Source organism: Meles meles, chromosome 8 (assembly GCF_922984935.1).
Source record: "Meles meles chromosome 8, mMelMel3.1 paternal haplotype, whole genome shotgun sequence".
Taxonomy (NCBI): Eukaryota; Metazoa; Chordata; class Mammalia; order Carnivora; family Mustelidae; genus Meles; species Meles meles.
The window spans coordinates 52,421,565-52,446,664 of NC_060073.1; the positions used below are offsets into that span (position 1 = coordinate 52,421,565).

The window sequence follows — 25,100 nt, forward strand, 5'->3', positions numbered from 1 at the left end:
GCATCTGCTTCCTGCATATTTGGGGCAAGTTCTGTTCCTTGTAGGATCCCTCAGCATCGTTCTTTGGGTGCCTCAGGTACGTGGGTGTATGAAGAGGCTGCTAAGAGACCAACAGTTTTCTTAATGGGGGACTCAGTGGGACTGTTTGAGAAACCCAAAAGTTCACTCTGTTCTGGGTATTGGGGTCTCCATTTCTGCAGTATTCTCCATCATTGCTGCATCCTTTGTGTCTCGCTGTGGTCTGCTTGGGAAGGAGAGATGACGATGTTACTGAGGAATACCTATGCATACTTAATTAGCAATTCGAGGGTTTCAGAGTCCTACTTCATCCAGACTGTCCTTTTGAAGGGCACATATTTGTGCGGGTGTTTCATAGGTGGATATTTACCTGGATTTTTAGCAGACAACCTGTAGAATACCTGAGCCTGTGTAGTTCCTCCTGGGAACTTTAGACTGGGGAGAACTTTCTCAAGGAGTAAAGCGCCCTGAAATGTATGCATAAGGAAAGAAGACTAATAATATCTCGAAAAGACAACTTTGAGAGGTCTCACAAATTATATGTGTGTGTGTGTATACAAATTATATATATATATAAATATATACAAATTATATATATATATATATATATTTTTTTTTTAAGGTTTTTATTTTTAAGTAATCTCTACACCCAACATGGGACTCAAGCTTACAACCCTGAGCTCAGGAGTCACATGCTCTACCAATCAGCCAGGTGCCCATAAGTGATACATGTTTCTAGTAAAAAATTCTAAAAGTGCACAAAAGCATAAAAATAAAGTAAAAATGACTTCAGATTTTACACCCAGAGATAACTACTTTTAACCTTTTGGTGGACATCCTGTGGTATCTTTACACTGCTAGAAGGAGGTTTGAGGCAGAACTGGGAAGATTCACCTGGGCCTGTGCAAAGGTGCATCATCATGGTAATGGGGCAAGGTTGATTTAGAAAAAGGGACTTTCTCTAGAGGGATGAAGACTGTACATTTCTTAGATCCCTAAATCCAGATTCATCAGTTGCCGATCCATCTTAGGGCATCAGAAGATGTGAAAAAGCCCTTTGTTCCTTTTTATACCAACTCATGAGCTCAGCTGTGCCTGAACAAGGGAGGGTGCCGAGCTGCCTTTGTGAGGCATTCTCTGTCCTGCACTTCTCTTTTGGGTTTCATTGTGTGGGTCCAGGAAGGAGGCAGTTTGTCCATAGCTATGTCAAGGAAAACAGGCAGAGGATATTAGAGTAAAGAGGAGGGTGTTACTTCTTCCTATCTTGGGTCTTTCTTTCCTACTGTTTTTTTCTCCTTTCTCAAGATACTCCTTCAATAGCTTTTCCCAGTAATGTGTGTACTGAGCTCCCCTTCTGGGAATAGCATGGAGATAGACTAGGGATGAAGCTGGCTGTGACTTAGTATTATGAACTCAGGACCAGGAAGGGGCATTGTGACTTCCTGCAGGAAAAGATTTGGAAGACCTTCTGGGATTTTGGGGGTCCATGTACTTACTACCCCAGAATAGCTAAGTCTTCCCATGGCCTCTTCCAGCAAGGCAGGAGGTAAAATGAGGAAGAGTGATCATGTGGTTTCAGTGCCTCTTCTAGGCTACTTTTTGTCCCCCAGGCTGTTTTGCAGGAGTTGGCCTCTTAGCTGAGGAAAGGGTTGCATGAGGAGTTTGAGGTAGGCTTGTAAGTTGCTTCTGTTTGCCAGAATTCTCAGTGTGTGGGAGAAAATAGTGTGAGGCTATTGCATGAGCTTAGTATTTGAATGACCTCCTATTTCACTTTGCCTTCTCATTCCTACCTCCTTGAGTCCAACTCTACAAAAAATGGCTAGTGGTATCCAAGGCTCCTGTCTTAATCTAGCCCATCTCTGAAGTGTGCCTGAGCTGCATTCTGTCCTCTAGCTACCTCTCACCAGAAGTATATCAACAGTATGTGGACATAGCATTTGGAGTTCATAAAATTCTTTACAGACATTCTATATTTGTCGCACATCAGTGGCAGAAAAGCCAAACAAGCATTATTGAGGGTTGCAGTTATTTTTAGATGCCTCTGTGTTTCCAGCTGGACAGACTGCTTTTTTTCTACAAAGAGAGGAGAACCAGTGGGATAAATGATTGCACTGTGTACCTTTGGTGGGTCACAGAGCTTTGTTCTGTGACAGGTCTTTATAAGGCAGGTGACCTTCATGACTAGATTTAGTTGTCTTTACTATCTTTTTTAATGGTTTGATATGAAAGCATTTTTAATTTTAAAATCTTTTTTTTAAAGATTTTATTTATTTGACAGAGAGTGAGAGATCACAAGTAGGCAGAGAAGCAGGCGGCGGGGTGGGGAGGGTGGGGGGGGAAGCAGGCTCCCCACTGAGCAGAGAGTCCGAGGCGGGGCTCGATCCCAGGACCCTGAGACCATGACCTGACCTGAAGGCAAAGGCTTTAACCCACTGAGCCACCCAGGTGCCCCTAATTTTAAAATCTTAAAGGGACAAACAAAAAGCCTATTTTTATAGGTGTTAAACATTTATTGGCCTTTTTTCTAGTCAAGAATTAAACTTGTTATTCAGTGGAAGAACTCCAGAAAGTTAATTTTTTCCACTTTAAAAAAATTTAAATTCAGTTAATTAATATATATTATTGGTTTCAGAGGTAGAGGTCAGTGATTCATCAGTCTTATAGAACACCTATTGCTTCATGTGCCCTCCTTAATGCCGATCGCCCAGTACCCCATCCCACTACCCCCTTCCCGTCAGTTTTTTCCTATGATTAAGAGTCTCTTATGGTTTGTCTTCCTCTCTGATTTCATCTTGTTTTATTTTTCCCTCCCTTCCCCTATATCCTGTTTTTTGTCTTATATTCCACATGAGTGAGATCATATGATAATTATATTTCTCTAATGGACACATCTCTCTTAGCCTAATACCCTCTAGTTCCATCCACTTTGTTGCAAATGGCAAGATTTCTTTTTTTTTTTTTTTTAAGATTTTATTTATTAATTTAACAGAGAAAGCGAGCGAGCACACAAGCGGGGGGAACAATAGGCAGAGCAGGCAGAGGGAGAAGCAGGCTCCCCGCCGAGCGAGGAGCACGATGCAGTACTTAATCCCAGGACCCCAGGATCATGACCTGAGCTGAAGGCAACCGCCCAACCAACTGAGCCACGCAGGCATCCCAAGATTTTTTTTTTGATGACTGAGTAGTATTCCAGTGTGTGTGTGTGTGTGTGTGTGTGTGTGTACCACATCATCTTTATCCATTCAGCTGTCAGTGGACATTTGGACTTTTCCCATAGTTTGGCTCTATGGACGTTGCTGCTGTAAACATTGGGGTACAGGTGCCCCTTTGGATCCAGAAAGTAGTGAATTTTAAAGCTATTCTTCTAATCTTTGTACCTTAGATATGGGAAAGTTCTCTTCTTTGATTGTGGAATGGTAGATGGAGTAGTTTATGCAAGTGTTTATTGACTGAATGCATGCATGGACATGTTAAAACGTGCAGTTTTAATAGATTGAAAGTTTGGGGAATAGTTATATTTAAGCAGACTTAATGTCATCCTTCCACCTCTTCTTATAGATTGAAAGACTTATTGGTATAGGGGAAAATAGAAGGATCATGGATCAGCAATTTGATATACAATAGAGGTACCATCCCAAAGGTGGGATTGTTTAATAATAATGCAGCTGGAAAAATTGTTCAAAAGGGAAAAAAGTAAAAGGATCCCTACCTTCTGGCATAACAAAATCAACTTGAGATGGATTAAAAAGTTATAAACATCAAGAGCAAAAGTTTAAATCTTCTAAAGATAGTATTAAATACATTCTGACCTTTGGGTAGGGACTTCGTAAACAAGATACAGAAAGCACTATCCCTAAAATAGAAGAGATAAATTCAATTTTTTTTTAGTAAAAGGTGGAACATTTATGTGTTCTAAAGAAAAACCAGAGTATAAATATGATTTTTTAAATTAAGAGAAAGACATCTTAAAATGAAAAGATGATAAAACCTAGAAGATATATAACACATATAACCTACAAAGAATTAGCATCAAGAGTTTGTAAAGAAATTGTACAAACAAGTAAGATGATAAGCCACCTCTTAGAAAAATGGGCTAAAGACATGAACAAATATTGCACAAAAAAAATGCACATTTTTTTCACTAGCAACCAGACAAGTATAAATTAAATGCACCTATTTCAGTGACAAAATAAAGAAATCTGATGATACCGAATTTTGGTAGGATTTTGATCAGTAGATTGCTGGTAAAAATATAAATTGTTATAACCACTTTGGACACAGCTGGGCCTCATCTTATAAAGTTGGACATTTGCTGAGCTTACAATATAGCACTTCCACTCATAGGATACACCCAGGAGAAGATCTTGCACACGTGTCCCAGGAACCATGTAAAAATGCCAAAGCAGTAAATAGGAAAGAACTTATTGCCCTTTAATGGGAAAATTGATTAAATTGTGCTCTATCCGCCTGGTAGAATATTATACAAGAGTGCAAATGAATATCATATAGCTACATATAAGAAAAGGGCTGAATGTTAGAAACCTTATGTTGAGTGAAGAAAAGTAGTACCACAGCACTGCTTATGGAATAGTAATCCTTTCATAAATTTAAAAAACAAGCAGACATTTAAAGGCATTTATATGTGATAAATTGTCTAACAAAGGGCAAAAAGATAATAAATAGAGAATTCTGGATTGTGGTTACCTGGGGTTGGGAATGTGTAGGTTGGAGGATAGGATTGGGGAGGAGCATATAGGTAAAGTATTGGTAATGTTCTAGTTTTTGGATTGCCCAGGAAGAAAATGTCTTTAAGATTGTCCTCAGAAAGTTTTCAGTTTATATTCCTAGTAACAGTGTATGAAATGTTTGTTTTCTAGTAATTTGGCCAGCACTGGACTTTATAAATCTTGTAGATCTTTGCCAACCCAGTAGGTGAAAAATATTTTGTCTATATTTCTTGGATTATTTAGCAGAATTGACCAACTGTGTGTGTGTGTGTATGTGTCTGCAGTTCTCAAACTTTTTTTTTTAAATTAACATCTAATGTATTACTTGTTTCAGGGATACAGGTCTGTGATTCATCAGTCTTATATAATGCCCAGTTCTCATTACAACACATAACCTCCACAGTATCTGTCACCCAGTTACCCCGTGCCCTCACACCTACCCCTCCAGCAACCCTCAGTTTGTTTCCCAAGATTAAGAGTTTCTTATGGTTTGTATCCCTCTCTGGTTTTATCTTGAAACAGAAGCACTATTAAGCATTTAATAATGCACTGCAGTGAAGGAAATGATAGTTGTCTTGGCTAGACAGGTTCATGGTTGTAAGATAAATATTTTTTTAAAAAGGCTTTTCTAATTTATAGCTATAAGGAATTACAGGAGCTATAAAAGGACCTCTAAGGAGAAGAATGGAGGGTTAAGAGCTTGAGCTTGAGCGTATGTCTGAAGTCAGGCTAGCTCAGTTCAAATCCCAGTTCTACATACTAGCTGTAAGACTTTGAGTAAGTTACTTAACCTCTTTGTAACAGTTTTGTCTGTAAAGTAAGGGTAGATAGATATTGTCAGGTTGTTCTTTGTTAATCCATATTACCTACCTCACCAGCAGTGTATGAGAGTTCTGTCTCTGTATCCTCTCAGAAGCAACCTCAAAGCCAGAACAAAGCACAGAAATAATTAAGACCAGCCACCAAATCTAACAAATTAGGACTAAGGCTCAGAAGGGATAATGGTATGCTCAGGGTCATATAGGGAGATAGTGCTGGACTCAGATCTGGAACCTGGACTTTCTGATTTACTCCTGGTGTTCTCTTTACTACTATAAGAATTCATGAATGCAGCAAACATTTTATGGGCATTTGTTAGATGTGTGACTTTTGTGCTAGGTGCTCGATATCTGTCATCACAGATGACATGGCACTCTCTAAGATAAGTGTTTTTAATCTCTTTCTTTCCATTTTATAACTGCAGAGACCAAATCAGAAAGGTTAAGGAACTTTCTCTAGAAAGTGGCAGGGGAAGATTGGAACTTAGGTCAGTTTCCCTCCTGAGCCCCATCTTCTTTATACCTTGTCCCACACATGCCAGTATCAGATATTTCCTCTTCTCTCTCTTGTTCATTATCCTTTCTAAACCTTCTTCATCATGCTCTCGAGTTGTTTACGCTCATCTTGTTTTGACTGCCAGGCTAACCTCTGCTTTGTGGACATTGACAACCACTTCATTGAGCTGCCAGAGGACCTGCCTCAATTTCCCAACAAGTTGGAGTTTGTCCAGGAAGTCTCTGAGATTCTCATGGCATTTGGCATTCCCCCTGAAGGAAACCTTCATTGCAGCGAGAGTGCCGCCAAGCTAAAGAGGCTCCGGGCCTCTGAACTTGTCTCTGACAAGAGGAATGGGAACATTGCAGGCTCCCCTTTGCAGTCCTATGAGCTCCTCAAGGAGAATGAAACTATTGCCCGCCTGCAGGCCTTGGTCAAGAGGACTGGGGTGAGCCTGGAAAAGGTAAGATGCTGTATGTGAGTTTGTGACAGGTTTGGTCTGTACTAGGGGGCTGCCCTGGTGAAATACAGTATGAGATAAAAAAGCACCTAGTTCAGGGCAAGGCTTATTTGTGAGCAGTGGAAGAATGCTTTTGGATGGGAGACTCTGGATTCAGCTCTGGCGAACATTATCTTAGGAAATGTTGTTTAAATCTCAATTTGGATAGCTTCTCAACTGGGCATCAAGGAGAACCTGCTGTCATTTTTTGTGAACACTATAGCAGAGTGACTTGGAGGGAGGACAGTGGTAATCTTTGTATTCAGACCTCTTCCAAATCCATTGCCCTGTCAGTTTCACAGCAATCTATAGCATGCAGAGCAGGTATTCTTAACACTGTTTTATAGATCAAGAAACCAAGGCTTAGAGAGCCCAGGGTTAAATGGCTAGTAATTGACTGAACAGAGGCTAGATCCTGGTTCTCCTGAATGCTAGTCCTTTGCTTTTTCCAGGCTGAAGTTTCCTGACTTTGATGAGACTATCAGCTTTCTGTAGTTTTTTACCCATCTCTTCACCCTCCCTGATTCTCACTGTTAAGTTATTTTTGTAAATTACATATAAGCAGAATGGGTCAATGTAATCATTCTGTTGGGCTTTTTTTTTGGCAAAATGTGAAACATTTCATTTTCCTGTTCTATTTAGTTAGTAAAGCAGATTTTTTAAAAAAGGATTTTATTTATTTATTTGACAGAGAGAGATCACAAGTAGGCAGAGAGAGGGGGGGAAGTAGGCTCCCTGCTGAGCAGAGACCCCGATGCTGGGCTCCATCCCAGGACCCTGGGATCATGACCTGGGCTGAAAGCTGTGGCTTAACCCAATAAGCCAGACACCCTAGTAAAGCAGATATTTTTAAAAAATCATGGCTAAAGAGGAGCAGAGAAATATTTAGAGAGGTTAAAACAGACACAGTAAGGAGAAATTCTTAGGGAGAAAGATAAGAACAGTGATGTGGGGGAGAAAATCAAAGAGATGAAGGGAGAGCCAGAGTCTGACTTTGTTGCTTTGCATTATCATTTTCTCATTGACTTTCCAGATTTCCTCCTTTCTATGATCTTTGAGATAAGTGGCAGCCCTTCCTCTATTCCTGAATCTCTGTGCATAATGATCTTATCTCTATTATCATTGAGTTCCTGGGTACCTGCAAGTGCCAACACCCTCATTTTTCTCTTCTGTGTGTCAGAATTCCTCTCTCCCTTCGTTCTTCTCTCCCCTCCCTCTTCCCCTCCCCTTCTTTTCCTCTCCTCTTCTTGCCTTGCCTTGCCTCCCCTTGCCTCCCCTCCCCTCCTCTCCTCTCCACTCCTCCCCTCTCCTCTTCTCCCCTCTCCTCCGCTTCTTTTCTTCTCCTCCCCTTCCCTCTTCTCCCCTCCTCTTCTCTTCTCTCCCCTCCCGTCCCCTCCCCTCTCCTCATTCTTTTCCTTTTTTATCTTTTCTCCATTTGCTGTGAACGACCATTGCAGGGTGGGGGAGTAGAGTGGGTGTGGAGAGAGTTAGGAGGGGAATATGGGGTGGTAGGGGACAGATGAGTTGCGTTTTTTGGGGATAAAGAAAAAGCTTATATTTTCAACTGTGTTTTCTTTTTTTGTAGCTGGAAGTGCGTGAAGACCCCAGCAGCAATAAGGATCTGAAGGTTCAGTGTGATGAGGAAGAACTCAGGATTTACCAGCTAAACATTCAGATTCGTGAAGTTTTTGCAAATCGTTTTACTCAGATGTTTGCAGACTATGAGGTGTTTGTCATTCAGCCCAGCCAGGATAAGGAGTCCTGGTTTACCAACAGGGAGCAGATGCAAAACTTTGATAAAGTGAGTAATCTTGCTAGGGAGGTGGTGAGGAATGAGAACATTCTAGACTCTCTTGAAGATTTAACTGAAGATGAGTTTTCCTGCATTATATGCTGGAAACAAGTTCATAATCCTTGTGATGTTGATGGAATATAAGATCTTGCTTTAGAACACAGTGCTGGTTATTACTGTCAGGTGATTTACCTTGAGTCCGAGAGCTCTCTTAGGCTAAGATGCACTTGCAGGTTGGGCATAAGAATTCTGGGATGATTTGTCACCACAGTAGGTTACCTGAGTAAGTTTGGGCTAGTGTATCAGAGTTTCAGGAGATCTGAAATTACGAGTATTAAAAAAAACCCCAAACCATGAAGAGATTTTGCTGTTTGCTTTTTATAAAGACCTAAGAAACCTCAGAGAAATATTAACCTACTGGATCCCTTGGGTGGGTTGCCTTTGCTGGTCAAGGCTGATATACCCGCTTCCCTCTTCCTTATCAATGACTGTGTTTCCTTTTGGTCCCACCAGGCATCTTTTCTATCAGACCAGCCTGAGCCATATCTGCCCTTCCTCTCAAGATTCCTAGAGACCCAGATGTTTGCTTCTTTTATTGACAACAAAATCATGTGTCATGATGATGATGATAAAGACCCTGTACTCCGGGTGTTTGATTCCCGAGTGGACAAAATCAGGCTGTTGAATGTTCGGACACCTACTCTCCGCACATCCATGTACCAGAAGTGTACCACTGTGGATGAAGCAGGTGAGGCCTTTTTGGTGCTATATTTGCCTGTTGGATTATGTCACTAGTGTCCTTGTTCCTAAACATGCTAACTTCTTTCCCCGTTTCTGCTTTTGCATAAATTATTCCCATAGCCTTCCCATTTTTTTGCCTGGCAAACTTCTCCTTTCACATTGTGTCAGTTAGGAATGGGTCCTGCTATAAGTAATCAAGAATTTAATCACCTTTGGATTAGACGGATGGGGGTTATTTTTCTCAAATTAGTAAGAAATGCAGAATTAGTGGTTTTCGGTGTTGGCTCAGTTGCTCAACAGTGTAATCAGTAACTGAAATTCTGTCTTTTCACCCAGTTAATCCTTAACATTCTGACTTTTATATTCATACTTGTTGCCTTATGGTTACAAGAAGCTTTTTATGTTCACATTCAGTGCAAGAAGAGGGGAAGGTTGATACCAGTGGTATTTTCCCTCTTGTATCAGAAAACTAAAGCTTTCCCAGAAATTCCCAACAATTTCTGTTGTCTGGTAGACCATGACCATGTTATATGACCATCCTTAAGTGCAAGGGAGGCTGTGAAAGTGAGTATTGAACTGGGTGTAATGTTACTGTAAACAATATCAGGGCTCTATTAGCAAGAAAGAAGGGGTGAAAGAGTTATGATTAGGCATTGGACAGTATTTACCACTTATGTTTCTTCCTCCGAGGAGCCTGCTCTGATGACCTCAGGCTGAGTCAGTGGATTCCCCCTCTGTGTTCCTGTGCTGCTTTGTTCTTGCTTCTTCTCTATAATCTCTGCTAGTTTGAGCTGTTATTATTAAGGAACAATTTAAGAGCAGAGACTGTTTACTCATTTTCTTGCCCCTAATCTGCTAGCATTGGCCTAGCACATACAGATGTTAAAAGTTGTTCACTGCCGTTTGTGAATGAAAAGACCTTTTTGTTTACAGAGGTCCTCCCTAGATCAGCTTAGCTTAGCTAGAGAATAGTCTCATTTGAGGTGTCACATTAAGTAGTGCGTTCACTTCCTTGTGGGTTGTTCAGTCCTTGTTGGAGGCTTTTTGTATATTTTGTTCATTCATTTACCAAATTGTATAATAACTGTTCATGCTCAACATATGGTAAGTGTTCAACAAATTTTTACTGGGTGAATGAATGTGCCAGGCATTTTTCTAGGTTTTGAAGATGAAACTGGTGACAATTTATTTTTTTTTTAGATTTTATTTATTAGAGAGCAAGAGAATGTGTGTGTGTGTGCTTGCACGAGTGTGAGGAAGACGAGAGGGGGAGAGAAAGGGAGGAGGATAGAATCACAAGCAGTTTCTGCACTGAGCACAGGGCACAATGTGGGCCTCAGTCTCACAACCCTGAGATTATGACCTGAGCTGAAGTCAGGAGTTGGTTGTTAACCGACTGAGCCACCCAGGTACCCCAAAACTGGTGACAATTTGGACAAAGTCCTAGCTTTGTCAAACTTATGTTCTCTATCTAGCCTTCTCTCTTTACCCTTCAACTCTTGTTCCAGGCTTTTCATTAAGATGACAGTCCTATTGGCTAAGGCTTGAGGGCATGTTGCTGATGCAGGTGGATTAGTCTGACATAGTCATGCTTGCCTCCTGGAACACATCAGGCTTTGTATTCCTGAACCCTGCCTAGGATTTTGGTCCTGGGAAGTTTGATGGAGATTTTTTTTAAGGGTGTCGGTTTAGAGAAACATCCCCTAAGCCGTCAGTTTAAATCAGCAGTCTTTTCATGTTGTGTTACACTTGAAAATGATAAATTTGTATTTGATTCACCGAATTAAAGGGAGGAGTTTGTGTATAGCTAGAGGCTATAAAGCGAGAAGCTCTAGTCCCTTGAGGCCTTGCCCATCCCTGCAAGGGTTTAGGCAGTTAATTCTCAGCCCATCTGTAATCTATTTGTTGAACACCAAACACTGCAGCATACTGATTTGAATTACTCTGGTCTCAGTTGTGGCCAGAGCACATATTCTTTTTTTTTTTTTTTAAGATTTTATTTATTTATTTGACAGAGAGAGATCACAAGTAGATGGAGAGGCAGGCAGAGAGAGAGAGAGAGAGGGAAGCAGGCTCCTTGCTGAGGGACTCGATCCCAGGACCCTGAGATCATGACCTGAGCCGAAGGCAGCGGCTTAACCCACTGAGCCACCCAGGCGCCCCCAGAGCACATATTCTTATGGGCCTATTAGAATGTGGGGTTTGGGATATGGAAGGAGGGTCAGCTAACCCTCATTTGTGTGATTCATTTCAGAAAAATGGGTGTCACAGACCCTTCAGGAACTCTATGCTCTGCTCTTAGGAATAATGGCAGTATTTTAGGTATGCTCTAGAGAGATGTACTCCAAATATGCTAGGGCAGGATTCTTGCCTCTGGTCTCAGATCCCCAGCTTGGAGGACTACTAGTTCCGTCACCTCACTCCATCTCATACCTCACACCTCAGCTTCTTGAAGCAATCTGATTGGGAGATGGTAAAAACATAACAAAAAGGGTCTTCTTCTTTTTTTGCTTAAAATTTTAATTTTTTAAATTTTTAATTATTATGTTCAATTAGCTAAAATGATCTTTTTGGAGATCTTTTAAAATGCTACATTTAAAAGGGATTTTAATGGAAATCAATTCTTTTTACCTGCTAACTTTATAGATAAAGGTGTTCCTTTGATTCACCATTGTATCTGCAGGGCCTGGAATAGCACCTGCCACGTTTTGGACACTGAATAAGTTCTGTTGAATGAGAGTAAGGGTGGGAAGAAGTGAGGGAGGCCCAGAGAGAGAATGCGACTTGACCTAGGATAACATCAAGGCCCAAAGGCTGAGATGTTTTTATGTGACTAGGAAATGCCAGGAGAGTTACCAGCTTTTTTTGTTCATTCTCTTTAAATTTTTTTTCCTTAATTGTCCAACTTGGCACATGATTCACACCAACCTAGAGGTGCTACAAACATGAGGGCTGGAGGTGTGGTGAGAAGGTGCACATGAGTTCGTTCCTTCTCCCAGCCTGCAGGCAGGCCCCCACAGATGGGTCCAGGGTATGAACCTGTTAGAGCTCACAGTGGTCGCAGGTGAGGACCTGCCTTATTCTTTAAAGTTTTTGAAGTTGAGGGGCAGCTGAGTGGCTCAGTTTGTTGTGTTTGGCTTTGGCTCAGGTCATGATCTCAGGATCCTGGAATCAAGCGCCGAGTTGGGCTCCCTGCTCATCAGGGAGTCTGCTTGTCCTTCTCCCTCTCCCTCTGCCTTTCCCCCAGCTCGTGCTCTCTCTCTCTCTCTCTCAAATAAATAAAATCTTTTTTTTTTTTTAAGATTTTATTTATTTATTTGTTAGAGTGAGAGAGAGAGAGCACAGGCAGGCAGAGCGGCAGGCAGAGGCAGAGGGAGAAGCAGGCTCCCCGCGGAGCAAAGAGCCCAGTGTGGGACTCAATCCCAGGACACTGGGATCATGACCTGAGCCGAAGGCAGCTGCTTAACCGACTGAGCCACCCAGGTGTCCCTGAATAAATAAAATCTTAAGAAATTATTTTTTGGGGATGCCTGGGTGGCTCAGTCGGTTAAGTCTCTGCCTTCTCTTCAGGTCATGATCCTGGGGTCCTGGGATTGAGTCCCACATTGGGCTCCCTGTCTGCCAGGAGTCTGCTTCTCCCTCTGCCTGCTGCTCCCCCTGCTTGTGCTCACTCTCTCTCTTTTACAAATAAAAAAATAAAATCTTAAAAAAAATTTTTTCTGAAGTATATAAGGCATATAAGGAAAACTGCCCATATTTAAAATTTTGGCATATGTATACATTTACATCAAGGACAAGCAAATACACCCATCACCCTCAGAAGTTTTCTCATGGCCTTTTGTAATACCTCCATCCTGTCCCCTCACCATTCTCTCCTGAAATCCTGAGGCAACCAATGCTCTGATTTCTCTTACTATAGAGTTTTCATTTTTAGAATTTTATATAAATAGAATCACACAGTATCTTTTAGTGGTGTGTGTGTGTGTGTGTGTGTGTTTTAGTTTGGTTTCTTTTACTCTGCATAATTATTTTGAGGTTCATTCGTATTCCCTTCAGTGCTGAGTAGTAGTCCATTGTATGGCTATTACTGTGGTTTGTTTATTTACCTGTTGGTGGGCATTTGGGCTATGAACATTTGTTTACATGTTTTCCTTTCCCTTGCATAAATACCTAGGAGTGGAATGACTGGATCATGTGAATTTGTATGTTGACTTTTTTAAAGAAACTGACAAATTATCTTTCAAAAAAGTGGTTGGTTTTACATTTTATATTCCCATTAGCAGTTTATGAGAGTTATAGTTACTCTGTATTGCTGCCAACATTGAGTATGGTCAGTCTTTTCAGTTTTAGCTGTTTTAATAGGTTTGTTGTGGTATCTCAGTGTGGTTTTGATTTGGGTATTCTTGATGACTGATGATGTTGAACATTTTTCCGTCTGCTTATTTGCCATTTATTTATTTCATCTTTTCCGGTAAAGTTTCTCTGCTCCCCACTCCCCCTTTTTGGGGTTAATTTTTATTGAGTTTTGAAAGTTGTTTATATGTTCTGGATATAAGTCCTTTACCTGTGATTTGCATATATTGCCCCTACTCTGTGGCTTGTCTTTTTGTTTTCTTAACAGGGGTTTTTTAAGAACAGCATTTTAAATTTTGATGAGGCCTGATTTATCAGTTTAAAAAAAAATGGATCAGAGGCGCCTGGGTGGCTCAGTGGATTAAGCCTCTGCCTTCGGCTCAGGTCATGATCTCAGGGTCCTGGGATCCAGCCCTGCGTTGGGCTCTCTGCTTGGTGGGGAGCCTGCTTCCCCCCTCTCCCTGCCTCTCCGCCTATTTGTGATCTCTCTCTCTGTCAAATAAATAAAATCTTAAAAAAAATGGATCAAATATTAAAAAAAAAAAATGGGGTGCCTGGCTGCCTCAGTTGATAAAGCATGAGACTCTTGATCTCAGGGTTGTGAGTTTGAGCCTCATGTTGGGTGGAGAGATTGCTTAAAATTAAAATCCTAGGGAAAAAAATGGATTATACTTTTGGTATTATATGTAAGAAAGTTTTGTTTAACCAAGGTCACAGATTTTTTATTTCTTTCTAGAAGTTTTATATTTTCAGGCTTTATATTTGGGTCTATGATCCATTTCAATTAAATTTTATATATAGTATAAGCTAAAGATCCAAGCTCATTTCTTCCATGTGGTTATCCACTTGTTACAGCATCATATGTTGAAAAGACTATTCTTTCTCCAGTGAATTGCCTTCTAACCTTTGTCAAAATATCCATGATTTATATACATGTCAGTCTATTTCTAGATTCTCTGTTCAGTTTCATTAATCTTTTAGTCTACATTCATATCAGTACCACACTGTCTGGATTACTGCAACTTTATATGAAATCTTGAAGTCAGGTAATGTTAGTTCTCTGACTTCATTCACACACAGTTGCTTTGACTATTCTGGGTTCTTTGTATTTCATATATATATGGATTCAGCTTACCACTTTTCACAAATAACCTTCTGAGATTTTGATTGAAATTGCCTTGAATTTGTAGATCAATTTATGGGGATTTGACACATTAATGTCAAAGAATTTTCTGATCTGTGGACATGGCATATCTCTCCATTCATTTAGGTCTTCTTTAGTTTCTCTCAGTATTGTTACGTAATTTTCACTGTGCAAGTTTTGCATATCCTTTGTCAGATTTATCTTTTAAGTATTTTATAGTTTTTAGTGTTATTATAAATGATATTTTAAAATTTTAATTTCTGATTGTTAATATTAATATTGCTAATATATACAAATATGAGTTCTGCATATTGATATGTGTCTTTCAACCATACTGTACTTATTTCTAGTAGTTTTTGTACGTTCTAGTAGATTTTCTACATAGATAAACATCTTACCTGCTAATAATGATAGTTTTACTTTTTCCTTTTCATTCCAGATGTCTTTTATTTCTTTATCTTGCCATATTGCACTGGCTAGAACATTTACTGCAGTGTCAAAAAGACATAGTGATAGTGGACATTGTCAAGTTATTCCTGATTTTAGGGGAAAGCATTCACCATTAAGTATGATGTTGGCCATAGGTTTAAAAAAAAGAGGGATATCTTTTTTTTTTTAAGATTTATTTATTTATTTTGAGAGAGCAAGCAAGCAAACACATGGAGGGGGAGGGGCTGATGGAGAGAGAAAGAGAATCTTGAGCAGACTCCCCACTGAGTATGGAGCCTGACATGGGGCTCAGTCTTGCTTTCCTGAGATCATGACCTCAACCAAAATCAAGAGTTGGATGCTAAACCAACTGAGCCATCCAGGTGCCTCTCAGTGGGTATCTTTTATTAGATGGATATTTGTTTCTGTTACTAGTTAGCTTAGAGTTTTTGTCAGAGGGGATGTTGCTTTTTCTGCCTCTGTTGAGGTAATTATATGGTTATTAGATGTAGTTTTTTAATTTGGTGAATGACATTCATTGATTTTTTTTTTTTTTTTAAAGATTTTTATCCATTTATTTGACAGAGAGAGAGATCATAAGCAGGCAGAGAGGCAGGCAGAGAGAGGGGAAGCAGGCTCCCCGTCGGGCAGAGAGCCCAATGCAGAACTCGATCCCAGGACCCCGAGACCATGACCCGAGCCAAAGGCAGAGGCCCAACCCACTGAGCCACCCAGGCGCCCCCATTCATTGATTTTTGAGTGTGTGAATCAACTTGCATTCCTGAAATAAACTGTATTTGGGCATGATATATTATCCTTTTTGTATATTATTGCATTAGAGTGTCTAAAATTTTGTTTAGAATTTTTGCATCTATGTTCCTGAGGGATATTGATTCATAGTTTTTTTGTGGTTTTTGTTTGTTTGTTTGTTTCTATTTTTTTTTTTTTTGGTAATGTCTTGGTCTGATTTGGTATCAGGTTGATAATGGTGGCTTCAGAGAATCTGTTGACAAGTGCTTGCTCCTCTTCAGTTTCCTGGAAGAGCTTATGTAACTGGTACTATTTCTTCTTTGGATGTTTGGCAGCATTCATCAGTGAAGCCATCTGGGCCTGGAGTTTTTTGTGGGAATATTTCAACTTATAGATTCAGGGATTCCTTGCTGGCTCAGTCAGTATAGCAAGTGACTCTTAATCTCAAGGTTGTGAGTTCAAGCCCCACATTGGGTATGGAGCCCACTAAAAAAATAAAATTAAAAATAAACTATAGATTTAATTCTTAAAGTTGATATAGGTCTATTCATATCTGTTTCTTCTTGAATGAGGTTTCGCGGTTTTTGTTTTTCAAGGAATCTCTTCATCTAATGTATTGTTAAATTTGTTGGCATTAAATTATTTGAATATTCCTGTCTTAATATCTATAGAATCTGTAGCAATGCCACCTCATTCCTGATACTGTTAATTTATCTCTTTTCCTTTTTGTCCTGACCAGACTTTTAAAAATTGGTTTTACTGATCTGAAAGAACCAATGTTTGGTTGGATTTTTAATTTTCTCTGTTTGCTATTTCATTGATTTTACTCTGGCCTTTATTATATCCTTTCTTGTATTTCTGGATTTAATTTTCTTGTCTTTTTCTGATTTCTTAAGGTAGAAGCTGAGGTCATTAGTTTGAAACCTTTCTTTTCTAAAATAGGCATTTTGTGCTATAAATCTCCTTTCAAGTAATATTTTAATGACATATGCTGATATTTTGTATTTTTATCTTTATTCAGTTTCAGAATAGTTTATTTCTCTTTTGACCCATGAGTTTTATATAGAAGTGTGTTATTTAGTTTTATGATGTTATTATTGATTATTGTGGTCAGAGGACATATTTTGTGTGATTCAAATGATCTTAAATGTATTGAGACTTATTTTATGGCCTAAAATGTGGTGTATTTTCAAAAAATATTTGACTTATTTTTGTTATTCTCATTCAGAGAAAGCAATTGAACTGCGTCTGGTGAAAATTGACCATACTGCAATTCACCCCCATTTACTTGACATGAAGATTGGACAAGGGAAGTATGAGCCAGGCTTTTTCCCTAAGTTGCAGTCTGATGTACTTTCCACCGGGCCAGCCAGCAACAAGTGAGTCAACCTCAGGGATTCCCTGATCCAGCTCCCTAACCACAGATGGTGAGGGTTATCCAGTATCTGGGCCTGAGCTGATAGAAGACTCCTGGAATTTTATAAAGCAAATATGGAAAAGACCCAGACTGTCAGGTTGTTCACTTGTTTGAACAAGAATAAATACCGGTGACAAAGTATAATTAATTCTTGTCTGTACTCTGCAAATTGAGAGAGCTCCACATGCCTGAGGCTGCAGAAAGCCAGGCTACAGATAAGACTGCAATCATCTCTGGACTAAATCCCATACCATACCTAGCTAGCATTGTGTCTTCGGTGAGTGGTAGTTGAAATAATTGTAGTCTGAACTGAAAGTAGATACTTAAGCAGGGTTGCTCTTTTTTAGTTACTTTTGTAGATGGTTGTATCAAAGCTCAGACAGAGTTGAATGGGTATAGTTTTGAGTCTGCATATGAAGTTTTTTGGTACATGTTTTAAGAGAACTATGTCTGTGTTCCCTGGGGAGTTTTTCTTACCTAGACACTGAGGTCTGAGCTCCTTTTCCTCAATGTCTCTGAGCTATCTCAGGTGACTTTTTGGTGGTTTTCCCATGGCCGGTGGTGTTGCCTAGATGTTCAGGTTCTCTTCTGTCAGTAATTTGACCTTACTTTCTCAGTGCGATGTTCATAATTTATCTGCTTGAATTTTGTCAGGTGGACAAAAAGGAATGCTCCTGCCCAGTGGAGGCGGAAAGATAGGCAGAAGCAGCACACAGAACACCTGCGTTTAGATAATGACCAGAGAGAGGTAAGACATGTTAAGAGTGACAGTGATGCTGTGACTATTCTACACTCTCCTCTTTCCCATTTCCTTGGCCTCTGGTCTAATTCAAATGTCTTATCAATGACCTCTCCCCATAAAGAAGGGTTAACACTAGAGTTAGTTCCTGATATCTGATACTGGGCCTTGGTTATGACAAATCCAGGATGTATGATGTTCTGCAAGTGACAGCTGGCTATTAACCAGGTAGATCCTCTCCCTGAGCCACGCCCTGTTTGTCGTTCCATTAGGAATGATGTCCCACTTAAGAAGAGAGCCTTTCACTGTCCTTTCGATACTCAGTCATGAATGATACTCTGAGGAGTGTGATAGGAACCTCAGAAGATAAGAGTCTAAAATTTGAGAGAATTACTTTTTAAATTTGTGAGTCTTTTTATGTATGTAGTATGGTAGTAAAGAAGTTAATTCTGTTAAGAGTGAGAAGGAAGAAAAGCTGGACTTAGGTTAATACTGTGAATATCTGAAACTCAGGAGTGGGGGTCTTTTCTTCTGTTTTTTTTTTTTTTTTGTGTATTTTAATTTAAAACTGATAATCTTGACTTTTTTTCTTAGAGGAGCAAAAGAGAGGAATGCTATCATCAGGTCCCTGGGGATTAGGGATTTCTGAATTGACCTCCTGAGTTTACCAGCTGAGTTTCTTAGCTCTACTGTAACTTGTTCCCAGTGAAGTTTCTAGTTATAAGCCTCAGTTATTAAACCCTGTCTTAGTTGCAGAGAAGTTGTGAAAATGGAGCTTCACCTTCAGAATCCCATTTCAGGAGCTTCTCTTTGAGAAAAGACCCTGCAGTTTACATTTTATACATTTAAAACCTAGTAAAGCATATTGTTTTCATATATGTCTGATACCTCAGTGAATGAGAAAACAAATACCATTTAGTCTTTGCTGTTTTTTAAAGGAATAAATTAGAATTGCAAGGTATGGTTATGAGTTTTTAACTGCTGATTTATAGAATATGATTGTGGTAAGACATTTTGTGAAGGTGGCATAAGGGATTTAGGGTATTGGTGTTATTTTTGAAGTCTCCCCTGGGTCTTCCACCTCACCTCCACATTATTTTTTCAGCAGTGGTTATTGAGCATGTTTCCTTGGTGAAATCACTGTAGTAAGCACTTTGAAATATGAAGATGACAGGAGGTGGGCTTGTCGTCAAGGAATACCAGTTTATTAAGGGAACAAACTGATACACAAATAACTTTAGTAGAACAGTCTTTGAAAGGGCCTTGTGAGAGGCAAGTCAGTGTTTGATCTCTGATTATCAGAGCTCAGTTCTGCCTGGGGTAGTATTCAAACCAAGACTGAGGAAGCCATCATTTCTTTAAGCCTTAGAAGCCTTTAAGCCTTAAAGCCTGTTACCGTACATTGATGGGATTGTGAGAGACAAAGTTAAGAGCATTCAAGTAGAGGAAATAGAGGGTCAAAAGCTTGATAGTTGTTGTGTAATGGAGGCTGTGGACAGAGAATCATCTGGAGTAAAGAGGTACAGGAGGTAGGTAACAAAATAGAAGGCAGGTAGCAGTTAGTTCAGGTGAAGGAATTGAAATGTCTAAGCTTAGTGGTTGGTAGGAGGGGCAGACTGAGGACAGAATTGTACTACTGGAATAAAGTCTAGGGTGAAAATATTGGTTGCGAACTTGTGCTGCTGAGGGGATGTCATTGTGCAGTTCACTGAATTGCTGTGTGTGTGCTAAAAAAAGTAGCATATGGAGAATCATCAGCACAGTATAGAAGAACAGAAAATGCAGTTGTTGTCTTAAATGTGCACTCTTATTTTCCAGGCCCTAATTTAGCAAGGCAATATACTTTATGATAGTAAGGGTAGATATTTTTGATATGGGCAGAAGAGTTAAACTCTTTGCAGTGTGGTGGAGAAAATGGGTTTCTCATTAGTACTCTGAAACTTGGTTGGGTTTGTACACCGAGCTGTACATGATACAGCCATGTTAGCTGTGTGTTAGCCGTGTGTTCTTTACCTCTTACATCATTAAAGCAAAGGTAATTACAGTACTCACGGAATGCCTTATATCAGAGAAAACTCATCATATTGTCTTAGTTTTTCTTTTTGCTGCAAGAATTTTAAGCTTTCTACCTCCAACTGTAAGCAAAAGGAGGCAATAAAGAAGTGTGGGGTGATAGTAGTGCCCTCTTCAGGCTCACATGATTACTGGTCACCTGTGGTTTGTGTGCATGGATCCAAAGAGCCTTTAATCTTTCTCTTTGCTGTAGAAGTACATCCAGGAAGCCAGGAATTTGGGCAGTACCATCCGTCAACCGAAACTGTCCAACCTCTCCCCGTCAGTGATTGCTCAAACCAACTGGAAGTTTGTAGAGGGCCTGCTGAAGGAATGCCGCAACAAGGTGAGAGCCATGGTTGCTTGTGTTTATGTGCTCTTTCCCTTGGCAGCTGGGGTGGGGTGGGGGGTGGGGAGATTATGTCTGGGCTCTGAGCACTCTTTCTTGGTTTTAAAAATTTTGTTAATATAATGGGAGAGTATTGATTTTAAGATCCTGTTAACTTGGAATTAGGTATATTTGTTTTAAATAAATATACTGTTACTAGAGAGCAAGCACACTTTGCTTGATACTAACTTAATATGTATTTTTTAAAACTGAGAGATGGATGTACTTTTTAATTTTAGACACCTTACATTACTTAACATGAAATCCTTATAGTTAAATTGTCTTCAACAGATTAGTCTTACACACAGGAAAATGTTTTTGCCTCTCTGTTTTAATTTGATGACGGTAGTATCATTATCTAGACACAAAAATTTACGGGGTGCCAATTATGTGCCAGGCCAAAGTATGTTGTTCAGTTTAAGCTTATTGTTGGGATGTTTTTCTCAATTCTACAGACAGTAATGTTTTTAAGCTTTATTGAGGTATACTTGATATGCAAAAAATTACACACCTATTTTTTTTTTAAGTTGACTCCACACCTACTCATGATCCTGAGATCAAGACCTGAAGTGAGGGCGCCTGGGTGGCTCAGTGGGTTAAGCCGCTGCCTTCGGCTCAGGTCATGATCTCAGGGTCCTGGGATTGAGTCCCACATCGGGAGCCTGCTTCTCTCTCTCTCTGCCTGCCTCTCTGCCTACTTGTGATCTCTCTCTCTCGCTGTCAAATAAATAAATAAATAAATAAATAAATAAATAAACAAATAAATAAATAAAATCTTTAAAAAAAAAAAAAAAAGACCTGAAGTGAGATCAAGAGTTGGTAGCTTAACTGACTGAGCCACCCAAGTGCCCCTACACACATGTTTTAATGTACACATTTTGACAAATTGGACGTATGCATACCCCATAACACTATCACCATAATTAAGGTGCTAAATATCTGCCACTTCCAAAAATTTTCTTATGTTATTTTATGGGTTTTTTTGTTTTTGTGGTAACTATAATTAACATGAGATCTATTCTCTTAACATATTTTAAAGTGCACAATAATCTATTGTTAATAATAGGTGCTTTGTTTAAAAATAGACAGATCAGGGGAATAGAATAGAGACCAGAAATAAACCCATGATTATTTGTTCAATTAATCTTTGACAAAGGAGGCAGGAATATGAAATGGGAAAAAGATAGTTTCTTCAACAAATGGTGTTGGGAAAACTGGACAGCTACATGCAAAAGAATAAAACTAGACCACTTTTTTACACCATACACAAAAATAAACTCAAGGATCTAAATGTGAGACCTGAAACCATAAAAATCCCAGAAGAGAGCACAGGCAGTAATTTCTTTGACATCAGCCATAGCAACATCTTTTCTAGATATGTCTCTTGAGGCAAGGTAAATAAAAGCAAAAATAAACTGTTGGGACTACATCAAAATAAAAGACTTTTGCACAGCAGAGGAAATAATTAACAAAACTAAAAAAATGGGAAAAGATATTTTCAAATGACCTATCTAATAAAGGGTTAGTATCCAAAATATATAAAGAACTTATACAACTCAACACTAGTAAATGGTCAGACTTGAACAGACATTTCTCCAAAGAAGACTTATACAGCTGGCCAACAGACTCATGAAAAGATGGTCATCTGGGGGCGTCTGGGTGGCTCAGTGGGTTAAAGCCTCTGCCTTCGGCTCAGGTCATGATCCCAGGGTCCTGGGATCGAGCCCCGCATCAGGCTCTCTGCTCACCGGGGAGCCTGCTTCCCTCTCTCTCTCTGCCTGCCTCTCTGCCTACTTGTGGTCTCTGTCTGTCAAATAAATAAATAAAATCTTTAAAAAAAAAAAAAGATGGTCATCATCAATGAAATGCAAATCAAACCCGTAATGAGATAACACCTCACACCTATCAGAATAGCTAAAATCAAACACACAAGAAACAACAAGTGTTGACAAGGATGGTAGAGAAAAAGGACCCATTGTGCATTGTTGGTGAGAATGCAAACTGGTGCAGCTACCGTGGAAAATAGTATGTGGGTTCCTCAAAAAATTAAAAATAGGTTGTTCTATGTTTCAGCAATTGTACTACTGGGTATTTACTCAAAGAATACAAAAACACTAATTCAAAAAGATTATAGTAGCATTATTTACAATAGCCAAATTATGGAAGCATCCCAAGTATCCATCAATTGATATGTAGAGGAAGATTACTCAGTCAGAATAAAGAATGAAATCTTGCTATTTGCAACAACATGTATGGATATAGAGGGTATAATGCTAAGTGAAATAAGTCACTCAGAGAAAGAAAAATACCATGATTTCACTCACGTGTTGAACTTAAATGAACAAAGAAAAGAGACAAACCAAAAAACAGACTCTTAACTAGGGAACAGATGGTTACCAGAAGGGAGATGGGAGGGTGGATGGGTGAAATAGCTGATGGGGATTAAGAGTACACTTATCTTGATGAGCGCTGAGTAATATATGGAACTGTGGAATCACTATATTGTACACCTGAGACTAATATAACACTGTATGTTAATTACACGGGAATTAAAATAAAATATAAAATTAATAATAAAAGATAAAATAAATTAAAAAAAAATAAAGCGATGGGATGCCTGGGTGGCTCAGTTGGTTAAGCGTCTGCCTTTGTCTCAGGTCACGATCCCAGGGTCCTTGGATCAAGTCCCAGATCAGGCTCCTTGCTTATCCGGGAGCCTGCTTCTCCCTCTGCCTGCCATTCCCCCTGTTGTGCTCTCTCTCTTTCTCTGACAAACAAATAAAATCTTTAAAAAAAAAAAAAAGTGAGACCAATTGACATGTTTACTGTACAGGTTGAGGTCAGAGTAGGCAAAGAGCTGGCTTTTAACTAACATTGTAGTTTTGTGATGAGCACTGAGTAATGTATAGAGTTGTTGAGTCCCTGTTTTGTACACCTGAAACTAATATAACTATGTTAACTATATTGGAATTAAAATAAAAAGTGCTATGTTGACCAGCAGACCTCTAAAACTATTCGCTTAAGTACTGAAACTTCATACCTATAGAGTAACAATTCCCTATTTCCCCTCTTTCCCCTCCCCCAGTAACCACCATTGTGTTTGTTTCTGCGATTTTGACTATTTTGGGTACCTCTTACAAAGGGAATTGTGCAGTATTTGTCCTTTTGTGACTAGCTTTTTTCAACATAATGTTCTCTTGGTTCATCCATGTTGCTGCAGAAGGCAGGATTTCTTTCTTTTTTAAAGGCTGAATAATATTGTTTTGTATAATGAGACTCTATTGAATATCTGTACCACATTTTGTTTACTCATTTATCTCTTGATGAACGCTTGAATTGTTTCGGTGTCTTGGCTATCTTGAATAATGGGGCAATGATCATGAAGTACAGATAGCTCCTTGAGATTCTGATTTCAGTTCTTTTGGACATATACTCAGGAGTAGGATTATTGGATCAAAATAAAACTATATTTTTTTAAAAGATTTATTTATGAGATAGAGAGGGAGAAGAATGTGTGTGTGAGAAGGAGAGGAGCAAAGGGGAAGCAGACTCCCTGCTGAGCGGGAAGCCCCATGTGGGGCTTGGACAGGAGATCATGACCTGAGCCAAAACCAACAGTTGGTTGCTTAACTGACAATCCACCCAGGTGTCTCCAAAATATGGCTGTTCTTAATTTTTCATGTTTTAGTTATGAATGTAATTCCTTCCTTCCTTTCTTCCTTCCTTCCTCCCTCCCTCCCTTCCTTCTGTGTGGTTTAGGAGTATAGGTGAGGGATTTAGAGGGGTGGAGTCTGGAACCAAAGACCTAGAAAGAATTATTAAGACATCTTTGGTGCAAAATGGTGGTTTTATTGAGGCATGGGGACAGGACTTGTGAGCAGAAAGAACTTCTGCCTGGGGTTGTGAGGGGTGGCTGATTATATACTATGGGGTTGGGGGGAGGTAAGGAAAAAGGGAGGTTTCTGAAAGACAGGCCCTTGTCAGATTAAGATTGCTTTCCCCCTCTAGCTAGGCATTAACATTAAGTTAGATGGGAGATTTCCTGGAAGAATATCACACATGTCCTACTTAGGAGTGGGGGTGGGTGTGGGTTGCAGGATGTCAGCTTGTGGTTTGTCTTCACCTTGCCTTCTGTTCCCTCATATTCCCTCCCCTCCCCTCCCCTCTCCTCCCCTCCTCTCTCTCCCTCCCTCCCTCCCTTCCTTCCTTCCGTCCTTCCTTCCCTGGGCAGCAAAGCAAAGTTTATTGAGAGTACAAAGCTCCCAAAGAGGGAGGGGGCCTGAGAGCGTTGCCTATGAATGTAATTTCTAATAAAAATATAGCCTGTCAACCAAATCAATGTACCATAATTTTTGGGACAATTCAACTAACTTGATCTCTACTACATCCTGTTTATTCATCAGTGGAAAAGAAAGATTTTCCTGCATTTTCAGTTGTAAGTGGTGGTCATTTATAGGATGAAATCCAATATACTTTCTCTTCCAGAAGAAATCATTACAGTTACAAATTAGATGATATATCAGTACTGGTATTTTGAATTCAGGTGTTTTAAAAAACAGCTTCTATCGGCTTATGAGTCATTGGTATCATTATTTTCCACACAATATTGTCTTTTCTGCTCTCAAGAACATCGGTGGTGCTGTCTTTCTTGAAAGAAGCCTTTTCTGTTGTCTCTGAGGTTTGTTTTCCAAGCTGCTAACATTCATTCTCAAGTTTTGAGATGCAAGCCCAGGCAGT

The 25,100-nt window shown here is 39.6% G+C and overlaps 1 protein-coding gene across 2 annotated transcripts in view; it reads left to right on the plus strand.

Annotated features, from left to right (window-relative positions):
• Positions 1–25,100, plus strand: part of DENND5A (DENN domain containing 5A) — a 102,163-nt gene that overhangs the window by 52,468 nt on the left and 24,595 nt on the right. For both annotated transcript variants that reach the window (XM_046016036.1, XM_046016035.1), the window contains 6 exons: positions 6,205–6,522; positions 8,144–8,359; positions 8,864–9,098; positions 16,996–17,146; positions 17,839–17,932; positions 20,190–20,321. In XM_046016036.1, coding sequence (XP_045871992.1) covers positions 6,205–6,522; positions 8,144–8,359; positions 8,864–9,098; positions 16,996–17,146; positions 17,839–17,932; positions 20,190–20,321 — 1,146 coding nt within the window. The remainder of the gene's footprint in view (positions 1–6,204; positions 6,523–8,143; positions 8,360–8,863; positions 9,099–16,995; positions 17,147–17,838; positions 17,933–20,189; positions 20,322–25,100) is intronic.